Raw genomic sequence first — 21,157 nt, forward strand, 5'->3', positions numbered from 1 at the left:
ATAGCCCGAACTGGGCACAATACCGTCTCCAACTCTTTAGGAATGGTAAGTGTAGTGGGTTTTTTTTGTTTTTTTGGTTTTTTTGTTGAGCTGTTTGATCTGTCTTAGATGCGGGATAGTTACTTTGATATGTGATTGTTTGTGTACCATAACGTTTTGAAATTGTATGCAATGAGAGTTCATGATTTTGTTTGTAATAGTGAATTCCCCTACCCTAAGTAAACCAAAATAAGCAAGTGAAAAGGCGGAAGTGAATAATTTGGCTTCATATGGTGTTTGTCAATTTGTACCACTATCTACTTCCTGTGAAAGAGCTTAGACAAGTTGTGCTTGTCATTCCCTAATTTTCTTAGGGGTGCTCCGTCAATTAAGTGTGATTATTTGTATATTTATAAAATAATCTATATTATATTCAGAATTACAAAGTTGGCATGTATATATGTTACTCATGGAAGGTATTGTCCAGAGTTTAACTAAGGTTTTAATAATTTTGATTTCTTGTATCGACCATATGATTTTCCAAATTCTTGGCAACCCCTTTCCATCATTTAACTGTATAAATCGTGTAAAATCTGAGTCAAGATATTGATTACGCCTTTATTTCACATTATTACGCATTTCTCTATTTTTCGTTGTTGCGTTTTTAATTCTTTGAAAATATTTTCTTTTGTTTAATTTGAAATGATGCAAGTAGTCTTTCGTATCAAAAGTATGAAGTACTGATATAATTTTATGTAAATATATGGTATCACGTTTTGTTCATCTTAAATTCATGAATTCTCGTCTTTCATATTTCTGTTATTATGCATACATGTACTCCTCAAACTTGAATGTTTTATCTTTAAACTATTCAACAATTTGTTTATCCACCGAGCCGTGTAACGGCCTGTTTATTTTCTTCACCAAGATTAATGAAACTTTAAATTCATGTATGATAGATCTGACCATTCCATCAGTAGTCATATTCGGTAGGCATTTTACACCCTCCTCTTGAATGCTGCCGTACTAAAATCACACAAGATTTTGAAATTTTGTAGCGGAAAATGCAAAAAAGAAGGATAAGACTTCACGCTCAGGTGGTCGTGCCTGGAAATTTAATCAAAAGTATTTTATGAACGGTAAATTTTATGAATCATGGCATTTGAATAATGGAGCAGCTAAGTGGTTCACTGGATAATTATGATAGTGAAATAATGATTACAATAGGGGAATCCAATTGATTGTTACATGTAATGCAAAATAAGTCTCGATAAATCACGGGTCTTCCATCACTGCCGAACGTTCCAGACCATGCATCTGTCTCCATATAAAGACGTGATCATTCTTCTACGACTGTTCCCAGAAGCGGAGGGTTTTCTCGTCCATCGCACAGGTAGGTAAAGGTGAAGACCTGTCTGTTCTGCGCAATTAGAATTTCTGTATACTGTATAGCTCACCATTAGTAGCATTCATAATAGAATGAATGGAAATAGAAATTCTGCATCTCTCGTCAGCTGCGAATTTTCCATTTCATATTAGTAAAGAACACTAATTTGTCATCGCTAGTCTTATTTAATAATTCATATGGAAGATGAATATCCAGCCAGGTTAGGGATGAGAGACGAATTTGAAATTTAAGCAAAAGGTTCTGTTCGTGACGTATTTAAGTGTAGCGATAAGTAAATATTTCTGCATTTGTTCCTATAGAGATGTCTAATCTGAGCGCACATTTTGTCGATACATGTATTAGCAGACGAGAAGAACGTCTAGATCAAGAATGATGATTCTATGCTCAAGAAAGTTTTTTTGATAAAGTATTTGGTCTTCGTCGTCATTATCTTTTCATATTTTTTTTTCTTGGAACCGCTTGATAAATTTTCAACGAAATTTTGTTCTTCAAATGAATAATCATACTTTTTCTAACGGGAATGATTGGGAAAGTAGTAAAAATACTGAGTTTTGTTTTTGTTTTTCAAATCGTCAAGAATCATTTAGCCAGAAAGGTGACTCTTTACAAAAGTGTTCACATAAAGTACAAATTCGTGTTAAAACCATGATTCCAAGGGCAATGTCGTCACAGTAGAAGAGGACAGTTAAACATAGAAATGTGAAGAAAAAATCAAAATTCTTCTAAATCTCATAACGGTGCAACGTGCCATATATTGATATGCAAAACTCTTTTTTATTGTTTAGGATCAGGTTTGTTAAAAGTCACGACCATGATTCCTCCCGGCAACAGAAGGGTCCGCGTTTACTAATATTATTTGTAATTTCCCAAGACATACTGCAAAATTTATCTATAATTCTTACATGTATAATATCAGATAAAAATACTTGAGGAAAGCCACATAATTCAATTATGATAGTAATATACATCCAAATGACTGTACATGCGCAGACATCGTTTAATATGTTTAATGTTTAATATGTTCAATTGTTTAAAGTGACATATAGGTCCATTGGGCCGGGTGGAAAATTATAAACATTAATATTTGATAATGATAATAGGAAACATTGATATTTGATAATGATGATAAGAAACATTAATATTGATAATGATTATAGGAAACATTAACATTTGATAATGATTATAGGAAACATTAATATTGATAATGATGATAAGAAACATTAACATTTGATAATGATTATAGGAAACATTAATATTGATAATGATTATAGGAAACATTAATATTTGATAATGATTATAGGAAACATTAATATTTGATAATGATTATAGGAAACATTAATATTGATAATGATGATAAGAAACATTAATATTGATAATGATTATAGGAAACATTAATATTTGATAATGATTATAGGAAACATTAATATTGATAATGATTATAGGAAGCATTAATATTTGATAATGATTATAGGAAATATCAGTATAAAAGTATCCTCTCGTAGATTCTTGCTTTATCACATCTTTTATGACTTTCAAAGGTTTCCAATGATATACAAAGGGAATCAGAATTCTTCTCAACAACAAATGTGCATTTCGTGAATAAAATAGAAACTAAACTTTGCATTGATTTATTCTAAAAACTTTAATTATGTAAAGGTTTTGGTTATTGTAAAGCCCCTGACTTACTGAAGAGAGACTTTCGGATTTTATTCAGTTTTCTTAATGTATCAACACATTATACAATTAAACGGGTATTCCATACATGGATAAAAAAAATTCTAGCATTTGCATAAATTTTTTATTCTCAATTTACCTCTTTTTATCTGGGTTAAGAGACCGTCTAATACCGACTAATCAGGATGATAAATCCTTTATGTATCTGCGTTCAGGGTTTTTATCGTGCTCTTTTACGTTACATTCTAGAACGTTTCACTCAATGTAAAGATGCCACAAATTTTGATCGCAGCATGTCGTCTGTGGCCGGAGCAGTGCGGCTTCTTTAGTTTGTCAACGGATACCGTGAAACGGGACGCCACATATAAAAGATTCGTTTATACTACCGGGCGCTTGGCGAAGGAACAGTCAGCATTGACGTACAAAAGCTGGGGAACATGTATCGTTACATGTAATCAGCGTGTGCATATAAGAAAAAAGTACATATATCTTGGAACATCTATTGAAACTCCTAGGTGTGCAATGTGTAAAGGTTCTTTAGTACCCTGTACTACAAAATATTACAAAATGCTGTTCCACACTTCGGCTGACACCAACATCAATTGATGATATTAACAACCCTAAGTAAAGTAACAACTATTTTTGAGACCAAAGAAACTCTTTCAAGGTCAGTTTTATATATGAATTTAAAAAAAAACATGATTCATTGCAGATATGGAATCCAACGTTTTCTTCAACCTGTTATGCATCGCAGTTTTTGCGATGGTGAGTGCGCAGTTTCCGGATAAATATGCTGATGGTGTAGCCCCGTATGATGGTGGTTCACATCCGTATGCTGATGGCGGAGACCAGTATGTCGATGGTAGGGGACCTTATCCTGTTGAACCCTATTCTGAGAACGTCGACCCATATGCTGTTGATCCCTATACTGAAAGTCGCGACCGATCTGTTTATGAAGATCAGCCATATGACAGATATCCTGGGGATTACGTTCCCCGTGACTACATCAGGAAATACGGAAATCCATATAAAGATCCTTATGAACGAGATATCAGAAAATACAAGGCTGGCTGGCAGTACGGACTTAAACCGGAAGACATCGAGTTCATTATAAGAGAAAAGGCAATCCCAGCCAACATGCATATTGTGGGAAAACCATATTTTGCCCGGGGCCATTGAATTCTGTTATCTGCTACAGGGTGAGTGTTTATATATATATATATATATATATATATATATATATATATATATATCTGAGAGCTTATCGGACTTTTACTGGAAACCGCCAAATAAATCAAACTCATTCTTATATAAATAAAACCTGGAAATCAACCCTGGACAGAGTCCAATTTTCGTGTTCCATTTGTACGTATAAAGATGCATTATTTATCAAATTTACCGATTATACCACTAATACTAGTATTTCACTAGGCTAATGTCTTATTAATCAGAATGATTTCTTTCTTTTCAGGAGGAATCGTCCGAAATACTATATTATGGTGACAATTTTCAAATTAAATTAAATTTCAGTATTATGGAGTTTTGTTATCTTGGTGACACCAGAAATCGTTTGTATTTCACTGGAAATGATGATGGAATTGCTATCATGACGCTTTCAAATGGATTCATCTATATAACATAAAATCATGAAGCACTCAGAAATAACACAAACGATATGGAACGAGAACCCGGTAGTAACGAACCTCTCTGTCGTGAGATTCCGCACAAGTAAATATGGATTTATTTCGTCATGTTCTATCCATCACAAACTCGGTCCGCTCTAGGTATCTCGCCATGATATCGAACGGGATTATCTTCCAAAGTTATTTCATTAACCTATAAATAATATTCAAATCCGATACACCTCTCGCGTACTTCCTGTTACATTACGTCAGAAGTTTCTGCTTCACAGCAGTGAATAGTTTTGGAATCTAGTATTGGTACGGTAACTCATATCTATTTGTCCCACTGACTAAGATATTGAATATGTTTAAAGGAACTGGTTCACGTTTTTTGAAGATTTTTTTTAAAATTTTGATTGTATTTTTAAAAATGTAACTCATTTAATGTTGACAGCCAAAATTTTGACCATCGGAATGCAAGGATAAGAGCAATATTTCAGCCTTAACTCGAGTCTTTTAATGTTTACAAACAAACCAGTGAAATGTTGATTTTGTAATTTAAAGCATCTTAATTCTTTACCTTTAAAAAATGCTTGAAATATGATAGATATGATAAATTTATATCGATATCCATTTCTTTTCAAAAATTCGTAAACAATAACATTCAGCAATCAAACAAATAATAATCTCTCTAAAATCAGCTTCTATGATAATCTATAACCTTACTTTTTGTGAGACATATTAAACACATTATACAGTAGATGTTAGTAATTAAACATGAAAACAAAATTTGGCGGAAAATAATGAGTCAGTCCCTTTAAAACTGAAACGTGATTTTGAACTTTTTTGATAGGGAAATCCAAGTTGGATTACTAAATGTGGAATTAAAGCCAAGTTCTTCTAGTACACAGAATGATGAGCTTCACAAGTAAAGACAATGTTATGTTACAAGCTTTGTTAGCTGGAACCAGTACATATTACTTATGTAATCTATCTGATGCTTTCATTTTTGTTTACTAAACACAGGAGGATATTATTAGAAGGTACGCGTTTTGAACATCTGTCTAATACGAGATTTAATCCCAAATATGAATGTCATACTTGCCATTTATCTGTGTCTATCCTCGTTATTGCTGCCCTGTACCGAAAGAAAGACACCGTTTCAGTAGGATGTTTGTTTCAGTAGGATGTTTGTTTCAGAAGGATTTTATTCCAGTAGGATGTTTGTTTCAGTAGGATGTTTGTTTTAGTAGGATGCTTCCATCAGTAGGATGTTTGTTTCAGTAGGATGTTTGTTTCAGTAGGATGTTTGACAAAATAAATAGAGAAATGCAGTCATCAACTGAGACATGCATACTAGTTTTTGCTGCCGAATCTTAGATTTAAACTGAAAGTCTGCATCATCAAAAAATATTTGATTTGCGGTTGTGGAAGTAGGGTAATGATAGTTAATGAACTCGTTGTTGTATATTTGTTTCTCATGTTTTTCGACACATAAGCCCTCAGAGTCGAAGCTGTACTTATGGCATAAGCATTGACAAGTATTCGAACATGGGATGTTTACCACGCATCCGCGGTGAGCACCTTCGACTCATTTTGATCATTATCCCTATCCGTTGTTACTGGAAGTGACAGTGTTGATTTGGCAAAAGGTATCTGTGACTATGCAATCTTCCTGGTGTATGCAAGGTGAAGATAACGAACAGTGATCTATCTCATAACTCCTATAAGCAATACAAAATAGATAGTTGGGCATGTAATGAATGACAGCTTATGGAGGTATGCTCCTGGACATACCAGAGGTAATGGTCCTGGACGCTGGGGCATCAGAACCATCGGTAGTTGTGTGGACATTAGAGCTCTTTGTGTTTGATTTCTGGGCACCTGTAGCATTTCTAGGTTGATATTGGCAAATTATTGTAAAGATGAGTTTTAATGTAAAATATTCGTCCGGACTGGAAAAGTCAATGGTGAATCTTACGAGTTATAATTGACATTAAATAACACAAACTTATTGCATGATGAACACCACAGAGTCTTCTAGATTTGCTTCGTACTTAGATGTTTTATTGAACATAGATGTTAACGGTAAACTTACAACTCAATCTTACGACAAACCAGATGACCAGCTTCTCCATCGTCAGCTTCCCATTTTTATACAGCAATCTTCCATTATGATCTACATATGTCTCTCAACTCATTCGATGCGCAAGAACCTGTTCTGTGTATGATCAGTTTTTAAATCGAGGCAGGCTACTGACAAACAAGTTGATGTAATAGGGGTTTTAACAGTCTCGATTAAAGTCAGCATTACGCAAATTTTGTGGTCGTTAAAAATACCTAGTTTTCCAGTATAACCTCTAACTGGGATAAATGCTGGCTGACATGTTTAATACCAATCATTAGGCTGTTCTTTACACATTGATTTTGACTACGGATTATTCCGTTTACCCGATCGATATATAGGGCTCATGGCATGTGTAACTTGTCGACAGGGGATGTTTACTCCTCTTAGGCACGTGATCCACCTCTGGTATGTTCAGGAGTTCTTGTTTATCCAACTCTTACTTTTGTATTCTTTATAAGAGTTATGAGACTTCCCTTTCAAAAGATTGAATTCTTCAAAATTCTGCTTCAGTTTTAAACACATTCGATATTCCATATCGTACCTATACTGGATTCCTAAACTCACAAAAAAAAAAAACCTTACAAAGATGTATTACTGTATCCAGTAAATGTTCTACTACGCCCATATCTTTGCTCCCCACAAAAATATTAACTGCTGTGAAGGAGACACTTCAGACGTAGTGTGCTACGACATATGCGAGAAATCTAGAATAAGGGGTCACTAAATAAACGAATAGCGAGACACATGTTTCAACTTTAACGAATAGCGAGACATATGTTTCAACTTTAACGAATAGCGAGACACATGTTTCAACTTTAACGAATAGCGAGACACATGTTTCAACTTTAACGAATAGCGAGACACATGTTTCAACTTTTCTATAAACATGGAATATCCCAGGCCATCTTGTCCACGAGGGACAGAATTCTTGAAAAAAAATTACCACCATACCAACAACCCAACTTTAAGTACATCTTTTTGTAGACAACGAGAAGACCACTGGAGCAAGATTCTGGACACTGTATTTCCTTATTAGTGCAACAACAACGTATACAATGTGGGAAATCTTACTAGTCCATGAGGAAATAATGTGAATGTCAGTGGACGTTTTCTAATACACAAGGACGTAAGCATAGTCATGAACATCATTCATATAAAAGACCAAATATACAAGATTTCACGCTTGATATACATTTATCTTACGTCAATATCCACATCATATTCACACAAAACCTATCTCTGTTCCATTGAGAGTTTTGAATACGTTATTTGATGGAGTCACAGCTAGTCCGCGCTTTGAATTTCCAACACCTGAATTATAGAATTATGAATGTTGCCCATCACATGCAACACAATTAAAACGTATGAATTTTCAACACTTTACACGACCACTCCAAACAATAAATTCAAGACTAGACTTTTTGACCTTATAGACAGTTGCTTCTTCAGCAAAAATGGAAAACGGAAATATTTATATCTAGTGATCAGTCATCCAAACAATTACTTTGTTAAACATCACTCTGATTCCACGCACAAGTAGTCTGAAGTTGAAATTAAAAATATATTGGAGTTCCTCATTGACAATATCTTCATAGTCTTTAGTGATCAGGTCTTCGACAGTTTGTTGGAATTCCCATGGGCACGAATTGTGCTCCTTTGTTAGCTGACCTGTTTTTATATTCTTTTGAAGCATAATTTACTAAAAAAAAAAAAAAAAAAAAAACCTCTACGTGAGAAGAAAAAAAATCGCTTGCTTAAGTGCTACATTTAAAGATTTGGACGACGTTTTATCTATGAACAATAATTTTCATTCCTATATGGATTCGATATATCCCTGCGAACTCGAAATAAAAGACACCACAGAGTCGTCCACTTCCGCTTCATACTTAGATATTCTATTGAAGAAAGAAATTATCGACAAACTAACACCTCAGTTATATGATAAACGGGGTGATTTCAGCTTTTTCACCGTCAGCTTTCGGTATTTATGTAGCAATATTACATTAACACCTGCATATGGTGTTTATATATCTCAACTCATTCGATATGCAAGAGCTTGTTCTGTGTATGATCAGTTTTTAAATCGAGGCAGGCTACTAACAAACAAGTTGATGTTGCAGGGGTTTCAACAGTCTTGTTTAAAGTCGACATTGTACAAATTCTATAGTCATTATAACAATCTATTTTGTCAATACAAACTATCATTGGGTCAAATGCTGTCTGACTTGTTTCATACCAATTGTTAGGCCGTTCTTGACACACTGATTTTGACCACAGATAACTCCGTTTACCTGATCAAGATATAGGGCTCACGGCGGGTGAGACCGGTCGACAGGGGATACTTACTCCTACTAGACACCTGATCTCACCTCTGGTATATCCAGGGGTCAGTGTTTTCCCAACTGTTTATTTTGTATTGCTTATAGGAGTTATGAGATTGAACTCTGTTCGTTATCTTCACCTTTCATGTACTTTAAACCACTGCAGGTTATGGATGATAATCCTTTCGAATCATGTCAGTTCCTTAAACTAAAATGTATTAACAGAGGAATATATGCCATACACATCAACAACATTCTTCGTCATGAAAAAATCCAAACTTTTTAATTACAAAAAAAAAAATCTTTACAGTGCCTAGACATTTTTCAATAAAAAAGGAAATATTCATATCTCAAGATTGTGATAAATCATTAAAAAATTACTTTGTTAAACACCACTCTGTTGCTACGCACAAGTAGTCCGACGTTGATATTTAAAAATATGCTGGACTTCCTCCTTGACAGTATCTTCTTATCAGGTCTTCCAACAGGCTGTTATAATTCTCATGGGCATGAATTATGCTCCTTTATTAGCTGACGTGTTTTGATATTCTTACTAGAGATAATTCAAGAGCTTCTACATGAAAAGAAAAATTCTCTTGCCGTGGCCTTTAACTCAACATTTAAATATATTGACGATATTTTATCTATTAACAATTATCATTTTATTCATACATGTATGTCGATTCGACATATTCCAGTGAACTCGAAATGAAGTGCACCACAGACTCTTTCACATCTGCTTTATACTTAGATATATTAACATATATATCAACGGCAAAATAACGACTCAACTTTACAACAAACGGGGTGACTTTAGCTTCTTCATTTTATTTGCATTATAACAATGATCTAATTTGCAAATGCCAAGTCAAATGGTGTTGACGTTTTTGAACGAATTGTTAGGCCGTTCTTTACATACTGAATTTAGCCATGGATTACTCCATTGACCTAATCAAGATAAAGGGCCCAAGGCGGGTGTGATCAGTCAACAGGGGCTGTTTACTCCTCGTAGGTACCTAACCCCACCTCTGATACATGTATGTCCAGGGCTCCGTGTTTTCCATACTCTTAATTTGTATTCTTTATAGAATTGATCATCGTCGGAACCCACGGTTTTTCTCAACTTGAATGCAGTTTAACGGAGATAAAACCCGTGGGTTCCGACGATGAGGATTGATGAGATTGATCACTCTTACTTATCGTAACTTGTCAGGATTGCTTTACCATTTAGCTATTCTGGATTTTTATCTTATCGTGAATTCACGAAATTATGCTTTTAACTTTGTCCAACTTTACTTTCAGTTTTTATGGACTGAAATATGCAAGCATTTGTGCATGCTACTTTGAAACAATAATTGAGAATGGGATGCAAAACCAAGAAAAACGGTACAGAGAAAGCCAAGAAGCAGATTAATATCAATGAATACCTGCATCAGAGTTTCAATGAAGTGAGATGCTCAAATTTAGATTTTCATATTGTATACGGGAAAGATTTTCGCTGGAACAAAAATATTAATGGAAACTAAAGATTTGTAGAGAAGCCTGGCCCGTGCTACAAAATACAAGGAAATAATATCAGTACCTGGTCAGGACATGAATATCATCCTACCTTTATAAAGATTTCGTGTTTATTATTTCAATTAATTTGAATAAATCTGTGTCTGGAACGACCAGATAAAAGTAAATTCCCTTGATTTTGACCATGATGAAAATGACGATGAATACATCATCTTTCTCGCGTAACAATGAAAGAAATATGGCAAAAAGAATTAGAAATTTCTGCAAGCCTTACGGAAAATAGAATATGCCTGAAAAGTACGAAATTTATATCTCTAAAATCATACCTGTCAATAGTTTACCCATGCAAACAATCAAGTAATTTCACTAATGTTTAAAATCTGTCCCGTCCTCTCCTCCAATAAAAGATATACAATGGTGAATTGACTCCATTGACCAATCCATCAAACACTACCAGTTTACACTTTTCATGGCTGACATTTCATTGCTACATTTGTACAAAAACACGAATAATGCAGGACAGAGTTTCGGCCCATTAGACACGTGACTAGTGCTTAGTGAAGTTACAACCGTGATGATTTTACGAAGCAGAAAATAATATATCAGTGTATCAGTAAATGAGTTTTTGTTCAGAAGTGTTTCATCAGTCAATCAAAACGTGAAGATAAGGAACAGCGATCAATCTCATAAATCCTATAAAGAATACAAAATTAAGAGCAAGACAAACACAAACTCCTGTACACATCGATATAATAATTTGTATTAGCTTCATTCGTTGATTGATATTATATATCTATGCCTCCTCATTCCATAAATAAACACATCAACTTTTTAACAAATCCAATGTGTGTTGAAAGAAAAGTTTATTGATCAAAATATGACAATATTCTAATTCAAGTATTATTGCAAACACTTAAAAAGTTGTAAAGAACTTGATTCACAAACCCCAAAATAGTATATGCAATATATAAAAATAAAAATAAATGTGAATAAGAGTATTGGTGTCATAAATACGTATCAGAATCCGGGATTTGAAAAAACATATTAGATTTTTAAAATAGGAACATGACTTAAGTTGTATACATACTAGAACCGGATATGGTACCGTATTTTTGCAATTTTTTCCAGCAAAATTCTGCCATATTGGTTTCATCTCGCCCTAAATATTCAAAGTATTTTTATAATCTACACCTTTTCAATTGCCCATAATTGCAAAAATAATTTAGGGCAAGCTGTGCGTACCATTTTTATTTTTCAAAAAACGATATTCCGGATTGCTACTAAATATTATGGTTATCATGCGCTGGTGGCGGAAAACTTGGATTTTACAGATAATACGGCTGATTTAAGTATCTTATGGAGAAACAAACTACGTTATATATTTCTTGTCATGTATGGGTCGTTTTAGGTCGGTGTTTATCTTTGAAGCAAGGGAAGTTTCCTCATCTAATAATAGCCTAGTTTCCAGTTGCAGCTTGTTTCGCCATCTGCTCATTTTCAATATACATCGTGCCTAGTTGTTTTCGTCTTTTAAAGTCGTTCACATCGCACCTGCATTACGTTGTTAAAGAATTGTGTACAATGTTTTGTAAATTACAGTTAATATATAATTTTCACAAATAACATTACCTCTCTGGAATCACTTTCCATATCACAAATAACATACAACCAGTGAATACTGTTCAAAATACAGAAAAGGAAATATATGCAGCTTTCATAAAACTGAGCACCATATGCACAAAACTGCATCACATTAAGCATGTATCAAAAACTTTATGATAGGTGTATTTACACAACAACTGACTAGTGGCAGCGGGTGGGGTCAAGAGTTCACCAGTTGAAATGAATTGATAAACTGTTTTCTCCTAGACTAAACAGACTCTAATCAATTGCTTGTTAAACTTTTTAATTCATCAACTTTTATTATGGAAAATTACATGCTTATTTTGTCCAAATCACCTTTCCCGAATTTTTGTATTATGACGTTATGCATCTCTTCCCACCTCGCAAAGACTCAAACTTCCGCCAGAGTTCGTTTGCTTACAAACCAAACTCTTCCAGTTAGGAATTATGGGATAGCGATTTATTAGGCCGCATATGCTGTGTGACGTCACTGTAGATTGACGAAAAAACATAACGTCAAACGTAAACAACTTTCAAAACAAGAACGTAAATATCAAGTTCATTACTTTACACAATAATTTGAACAGAGTCTCTCTACTTTTTAATGATCTTTTGATCATTTTATGTTTAAAATAAAATCCATACTTTTATATCAATGCTCTTAATGTCAATATCTTCAAACTTTTAACTACGAACTACTTCTTTGGTGTCATTTGCCTGTGTGATAATCGCGGACTCACAATATACAAATCTGTATATTGTACTGCATTACATATTCGTAGGTGATGTAATGAGGCCTCGACGGGGAGTTTGCGCAAAGACTATCATGACGTCACAATAGACGTCTCTAAGATAAACAACTTTGTATTCAATATTTGTATTCACCTGAGGATGGATGTTAAAATCCAGAAAGCTAGCGTTTTGAATATATATACTGCATACTTTCTTGTATATATATATATATATATATATACACCCCGTTATTGTATTGTTGCTGAATGACACTTTTCCCAGTACAAAACTTGTTGATTTCATCAAGTCTTTCTTGTTGACAATCTAATTAAAATCAGACTTCTCAGATCCGCGCCGTATACTCTGCGTAAGTAGATCTGACATAACCCGATTAGGGGTCATGTTCAGATGAACTTTATGTCAGCCAATCAGCGCGTCGGCTTTGAAATCGTCGGTGTTCACAATTTAAGGAAAATGGATGCGATTGTTTCGTTTGAAAGAAAACATATCGCAGCTAGATGCGACGTCACAATGCACCGTTTACGTCGACTGGCGTTATGTTCCTCGCGTTATTTAAGTAAACCATCTTGAAAACTATTCAAATCGTACCCATCCCAATTCATACATAAATCGGAATTCACAATTAATTTAGTTTGGGTGTATTTCATATCGTACGTTTTGTTGTTTGTATGAACGGAATAGATTAGGCATTATTGCGAAAGTTTAATATTCGTTATGCGAGAATATACAGTTTTACAGTGTGGAATAAACTTCGTGGGAGAGAGATTACAGCAATCTGTATACGAATTGCCAGGAACCGCTTAAATAGCCATCATTGTCTGTATGGCGCAATCTGACTGGCTGATAGTTCTCATGAATATTCCAAGTGAAAGGTCATGCGAACATCACCCCCTATGGGGTTATGTCAAATCCCATTGTAGTGATTATGAGCGTATTCTAGGATCTGATTTTAATTAGGTTTTCTTGTTGAGTGTTTTAAAGTGAATATGAAGTAGATAGATAAAACCCATCAAATCATCTGCATATAATTAAAACTGTAAAGGTTATTCAAAAGTCAATAGAATTCTGGAGTTGAATGAGCAAATCATCGATACGTATTTTGAATAAATTGTAGCTTAAATTATCTCCTTGCTTCAATAAAGTCACAGGTATTGCATCGTATTTCGCAAGTTCTGACTTCTTCTGCATTCTTATTGATTTCAGAAAAAAAGTTCCCTATGCTCCATTCTGAAAGTTTAAGTTGGATGCTAGTGTAATTAACAACATCAAATTAACAACATCAAATTAACAACACAGGATATACTTCCTCTTCTTCTGATGATGAAAGAAAGTGAAGATCTATTAAACACTCTAAATGAAAGGTTTATGGAGGTTATCGATTCTTTCCCAGCATGCAGCTGTGCTCTGACGTAGATGAGACACATTGCTGTTGGTGACTGGGTTACTCAGTGTTACGGCAGAAGATAATGTATTCATATTAGCATTAATGGATAAGGTTTTGGAGCAAAAAGAATTGAAATCAAATGCAATAACAATGCATCAAGAAAAAGAAGAAAACACTCTCACAAAATATATCCAGCTCCTTCAACTTCTGAACTTACCAAGAAAAATTGTATGTTTCAAGATTCAAAATTATTTAATTCTATTAGATTTTAGAATATTTTTATATTCTTATGAAGCAGACTTTATTCAAAAACTTCTACGTGAGAAGAAAAAAATTTCTTGTTGTGGCCTTCAATGTGATATTTAGATATCTCGACGACGTTTAATCTATTAACAATAATAGCTTTCATTCGTATGTCGATTCGATATTTCCCAGTGGACTCGAAATAGAAGACACCACATAGACTTCCACTTCCGCTTCATACTTAGATATTTTAGTGGGGAAAAAAAGAAGTCAACAGCAAACTGACAACTCAACTTTATGATAAACGGGATGGCTCCAGCTTCTCCATCGTTAACTTCCCGTATTTATGTAGCAATATTACATTGTCACCTGCATATGGTGTTTACATATCTCAACTCATTCGATATGCAAGAACCTGTTCTGTGTATTATCAGTTTTTAAATCGAACCAGCCTACTGACAAACAAGTTAATGGTGCAGGGATTTCAAGTCAGCATTTCGTAGATTTTATGGTCGTTATAAGAATATAGTTTGCCAGTACAAACTATCATTGGGTCAAATGCTGTCTGACTTGTTTCATACCGATTGTTAGGCCGTTCTTGGCACACTGATTTTGACTACGGATAACTCCGTTTACCTGATCAAGATATAGGGCTCACGGCGGGTGTTACCGGTCGACAGAGGATGCTTATTTCTCCTAGGCAACTAATCCCACCTTTGGTATATACAGGGGTCGGTGTTTGCCCAACTCTCTATTTTGTATTGCATATAGGAATTATGAGATTGAACACTGTTCGTTATCTTCACCTTTCATTTGGAGATAATTAAGGTGACTGTGTCAGATAAAAGTATTACAATATTATCATGTAATTTATACATTGATAACAATTGATGTACATGGACCGCATATACATTTTGAAAATGCAATAAATTTACAATTATATTATTTGTTTACACTACAAAATAGTTACTTATTCAGAATCTGTATCAGAGTCTGAGATTTCAGGAAATTCTTTATTATTGCAGTGTGATTTAAGAAATGCTCCCTTAATTTTTGTCACAAGAAATGAGGATAAAACTACTCTGGTTCTTTCCCCAAGAGGCGGACCTCGTCTGACACAGTTTGATAAACTGTCTGTAGGCCATAAATCTTGTACGCTATCACGTGTGTGTGTAATGGGAAATGTTTACACACAATTGGCAGGTTATGTTTCGATCCCAATACATGAGAATACAGGGGGTCTTTTTCATTTTCGTGTTTTCCTTACTTGGTATTTAAGTCTTCTTTTATGGATACATAAATGTAAGCTGTATCAATTATAACAGGATTTAAGATACACATAGAGAATTGCACTTGATGTGTATATCTATGACACAAAATGTTCAAACTCATAACAGCAAAGACACCCATTGAATGTACAAAGGTACAATTTCCACAAGCACACTAATCAAGGAAAAAATTTCTCTCACTAAAATCAACTACTGTTGAAGAAGTATCATTCTGAGAAACAATTTCTTCCTCTGTAACATCAGGTTAACACTGATATCCCATATTTAATTCACGTTCTGTTGATGATATCTTAACATTGATGCTGTACACGTACAATCATGACTGTGTTAAAAATACAACGTGTTCTACTGACGTCAGCATCCGTGCTGCCCTCTAGTGAATGCTAAGAGATAACCCCGTAGGGAGGTAATGCTTTTTGGGAGTTGAACTATGTTCAATCTCCCTGGGTCATCACGCACTTTTCTGCGCAGTAATTTGTATTGATTTGTATAGTGGTCGTCAGCGGGGGTTCTGTGTCAGCTGATTTACTCCTAGGTAAATCAACATAAACTTTTATAAACATCCGCCATTAAATAATCCATGTAACTTTTCTGAATTAATCTAATTTTGATAATTGACATGTAAATAAATGCAATGATATTGTATTCAAATCAATTTGAATACAAGATTTCGATCAAATTGATACTGATAGACATAGAAAAATAAAAGATAAGGTTGAAAATTGTCGTTTGTAGCACAGCGTCACCTATAAACATTGATAGGGAAACGAACGACAACTGCACACAAGCCCTATTGACACCGTGGCGCGAAATATCGAATATGGTGCGAAACCTCAGAAAATTTACAAGAAATAACTCTACAACATTGTGTATGTGTATATATTTGGTTTTTTTCTTAATGTGATATAAAAAATGCTTGATGCTACATGTAGATTGAATTAAAACACGTCATTCCCAGTCAACAACTTTTGATTGGGATCGGAATACGAAATAAAATTTCTTATATCCGGCGCCAAAGTGAAACTGCTTCATGCTTCAAGTTATTGAATTACGTAGTAATTGCACGTTACACATTAGAGAACTGTTCCTTTTAATAAAGAAAGTCACAAAATACACTGTAGATACAAAATGAGTGTACCTTATTCATTACTGGTACCGAGCTTTCGTCGACTATAATCTCGAAATGGCGTGTTTCGCTGCGCTTGATGATCTGACGGTAAGGTCCACATTTTCTACGTGAGTAGTGTGATATTTGTTTATGAATTTTTTGCGCATACATGATATGTCTCGGCTAGGAATAATGGAAACTTTCTCACCTATGTATGTAAAGACATATTAATCTCTATTTTTAAAAATGTAGAACACTGTTATCAAATGACAATGTTTGAAAACGCTTAGAGCCCCGATGTCAGAATTTCCTTTTCCAAGACATCAATATGTCAAATTCATTATCCTTTTTGAATAGTATGTACCATATTTTGTACCAGTTATCCATTTTGAATCCCCTATTACAATTTGATTTTGCTGCACTCTGTAATGTTTGAGTGGATGTCATGAGTGTGTGTCAAACAGAAATTTTAAGAGCATGGGATAAGGTGCTGCCATGTATTACTTCACTATCAAAGTTTAACCCAGTTGCCACAATGTTGAATTTATGCTGCAAAAAGGATTGGAAATTGCTCTGGTCAAAACACATTGTTTATTTGTCTACAGATGAAAGAGACATGAGGATTCTCCCTCACAAACTGAAAAAAAAAAGTTATGGATCTTGTACATGTATAGTTTATTAATCACTATAGATTTCCAGCATCACAAGTCTGATTCCACTATATGCTTTCCATACTGTCAGGTTCATTAACCCCCTGTTTGAGCCACAGTATAATATTCCAAATACCTTGGCAATAAATAACATTATTTGACTAGTGTTTCATTTTTAGCGGAGTTGCGATGAAGTCGAACTCGGCTTATGATCTGATGAAGTGCCTTTGGGAGGGCAGGCGGGCACGCATCAACATTTCATTTCCGCACCATAGCTCTTGAGCAAATTATAGGATCTCATTCAAACTTAGATGGATTGTCACCCTCAGTAAGATGAGAAAGCCTATCGATTCTGGGGTCACTGGGTCAAAGGTCAAGGTCACTGGCTATAAATAGACTGAAATTTGGAGAAAATTTTGTTTTCCGCACCATAGCTCTTGAACGAATTATAGGATCTCAATCAAACTTAGATCGATTAAGTAAGACAAGAAGCCTATCGATTCCGGGGTCACAAGGTCAAAGTCACAGTGGCTATAAATAGACTGAAATTTGGAGAAAATTTTGTTTTCTGCACTATAATTTTTTAACAAATTATAGGATCTCAATTAAACTTAGATGGATTATCGCCCTTGATGAGACAAAGAAGCCTATTGATTTTGTGAAGGTCAAGATCACAAAGGATTTAAGTCGGTTGAAATTTATGTACGCAAAATTTTGCTCCTTGCTTGATAATTCTTGAAAACTTTTCTGCCGGTTCCCTCTATGCCCATTCCTTGCGCACCTCGGCTTGTGCATTTCCGATGCCCGACAATTTGTAATTTTTTTGCATTTCATTTATTTTGAGTTATTATACAATTATTTACCATTCCATTGATCCTCTATAGGACTGTAGTATACTCAGGTGACAGTTTAGCATATTGGACTACCTTTTCAAGTAATGAATCCTTAGAATTAGCTATAACTAGGATTAAACTTGAATGTATATATACAGGGGAAAAACTTCTTCATAACTGCAAGGCATTGATAACCATATTGATTTGAATGTTTGGGCCATAATATGTGGTCACATTTTTCATGAGAATATAAAGGGGTGAAATTCTAGAAAACAACAACACGATTTCAGTTACTAGAGGAGCGTTGTGGCCCATGGGCCTTCCATTATCCATGTTTGCTGTTGTAACGCTTTGAAACAACAACAGTTGATTAGTATCTAAAATAATGATAATATTCAGTCATTTATCCCCCTACCCTTCCAGTACTATCTTTTCTAACTGAATTTCCACAATGTTCAACTCCCACGAGTACTTTAAGTACTTTGATTTAATATGGCAGCTCCCAGGAATTGAAAAGATTCGTTAATCTTTATGAAATATCTCCTTACTGAAGAAAGCTACACCTTATTGATTTTCAAAATTCTGTACATCAAAATGACAGATTCAAAGCCTTTGTCACATTTTCGTGTTCACTTCCGTTAATATGATCAAATGTCCTTGCAGTTCTGGTGAATTCCAGCCGACGACTGGTAATAAGTTTGTTTATACAGAAGTTTGTACTCTATTATTGAAAATGTCATTGCAATGGTACCAGGAACAGTGGTTCCTCGATAATTGTTAGAATCCGATTTATAACCAGATTTAGGTACAGTGAAAATATATCATGAAGCCCACGAGTAGGATAAATGTTATAGGAGAACCATTGAATGAGTTTTGATAGCAGGGAGAAGTAAGTACTGATCTGTTTTAAACATGTGGTTTTATATACTGTGTGGTCCTGGAGATACTTTACATTTTAATCAAATTAATAATGTTTAGATTTCAGTTTCACTTGTCGTTTAATCGAGCTTTTCAAACAAATGCTTTTAATTATTAACGATACACACTTTCATTCGTATGTAGTAAATTGGCTGACTGTCTGTTTTACATTCTGTCGAGAATTTTTCATTCATTTTGAAACGTCACAAGCTTATTCATATATTCCAGAGAACTCGAAATAAAAGACACCACAGAGTTTTCCATATCAGTTTCATATTTGGATATTTTGTTGGACATAGATGTTAGCGGTAAAATAACGACTCCACTCAAGAGAAAAAAACCCGGAATTAATTCACTTTCTCTATCGTCAAATTCCATATTTATGTAGCAATATTCCCTTTTCACCTACATATAGTGTTTATAACCTTCAACTGATTCGATACGCGAGAACATGTTCTGCGTAAAATCAATTTTCGAATCAATGCATGCTACTTACAAATAAGTTGATGTTACAGGAGTTTCAACAGTACCATTTAAAGTTCGCATTTTTGCAAATTCTATGGTCGTTATAAGGATCTTCCTATTTACTTTTCAGTTTTTCAATCTTATTATTATTATTTTTTTTGGTTTTGCTTGGTATTTGATATACATGTAAGACCTTTATTACAGTTGATTATTTCATCAACAGATTCCTTTTTTTATTTTGTCGACGAATTGCATATTTCGATAAAACTTATGTAATTTAAATTGAATATCTGAACTATTTAAAACATTTAAAAAAATTTCTCGAGAGTCATTCAACCTATAAAAAGTATTCTTTAACATTTTTTTTAAAGACTATCTAATGAACAGTACTACAGACGTTTCAGGTGTAAGAAATGAAACTAGTGCTCATTGTAAGAAATGAAACTAGTGCTCATTGTAAGAAATGAAACTAGTGCTCATTGTAACGGGGACAGTTCCCCAAACGTTGTCTTAGTACGTTCCACTCAATCGTTTAATAGATTCTTATATTACATACACTAAATTTTTTATTCTTATTTCCTTCATTTCCTGGAGAGCTATATACATGTACCTGTAAGTTGAATTATCCAATCAAAATCAATATAACATGCATGTACTTCCTGATTAGCAAGTTTCACCTGGACGATCTATCAAGCGTCCAAGTATATGTATACAGTATAGTGTTCAAACCAATTAATTAAACATTAACAAGAACAGAAGGTTTAAGTAGTATCCAATCAAACTTCAATGTGCGCAATATCAATGATTTTAAGAAAGCCAGTAAGTAAAACGCCTCCATACCCATATCACAAGGAAACAAATCAGTTCTAGAAATACCAGTCTCATTCAGTTAACATTCAACACGTGTGCATGACCGTGCTTGTGAGTACTTTGACCATACCAATATGTTACAAGTCTAGATATATAACTACGAGATAAATTTCAAAAGATTTCAATGAGAAAAGAAACAAAATAAACATATGTTATATAATATTGTATAAAATTTATGATGAAAATACCCAATGCGCCCACAAGCACATGCGCGCACCTGTATGAAAAATGAGCCACCTTTGACCATCCATTACCTTGTAAATATTTCACCTTGATCCATAGAATTATTTTTGAGAACACTACCGGAAACAAAGATACCTAGAAATCAGAATAATGATAAGAAACAGAGTAAACAATAAAATGTTCCTATA

At 34.2% G+C, this 21,157-nt stretch overlaps 1 protein-coding gene across 1 annotated transcript; it reads left to right on the forward strand.

Moving 5' to 3' along the window:
• Positions 1-1,141: 1,141 nt before the first annotated feature.
• Positions 1,142-4,593, forward strand: LOC125658765 (uncharacterized). Its single transcript, XM_056149714.1, has 3 exons — positions 1,142-1,372; positions 3,774-4,260; positions 4,533-4,593. Exons 1-2 carry the CDS (start codon positions 1,291-1,293, stop codon positions 4,238-4,240), a joined length of 549 nt encoding a protein of 182 aa, XP_056005689.1. The 5' UTR covers positions 1,142-1,290; the 3' UTR covers positions 4,241-4,260; positions 4,533-4,593.
• The last annotated feature ends 16,564 nt before the right edge of the window (positions 4,594-21,157 follow it).

This window comes from Ostrea edulis, chromosome 9 (genome assembly GCF_947568905.1).
Source record: "Ostrea edulis chromosome 9, xbOstEdul1.1, whole genome shotgun sequence".
Taxonomy (NCBI): domain Eukaryota; kingdom Metazoa; phylum Mollusca; class Bivalvia; order Ostreida; family Ostreidae; genus Ostrea; species Ostrea edulis.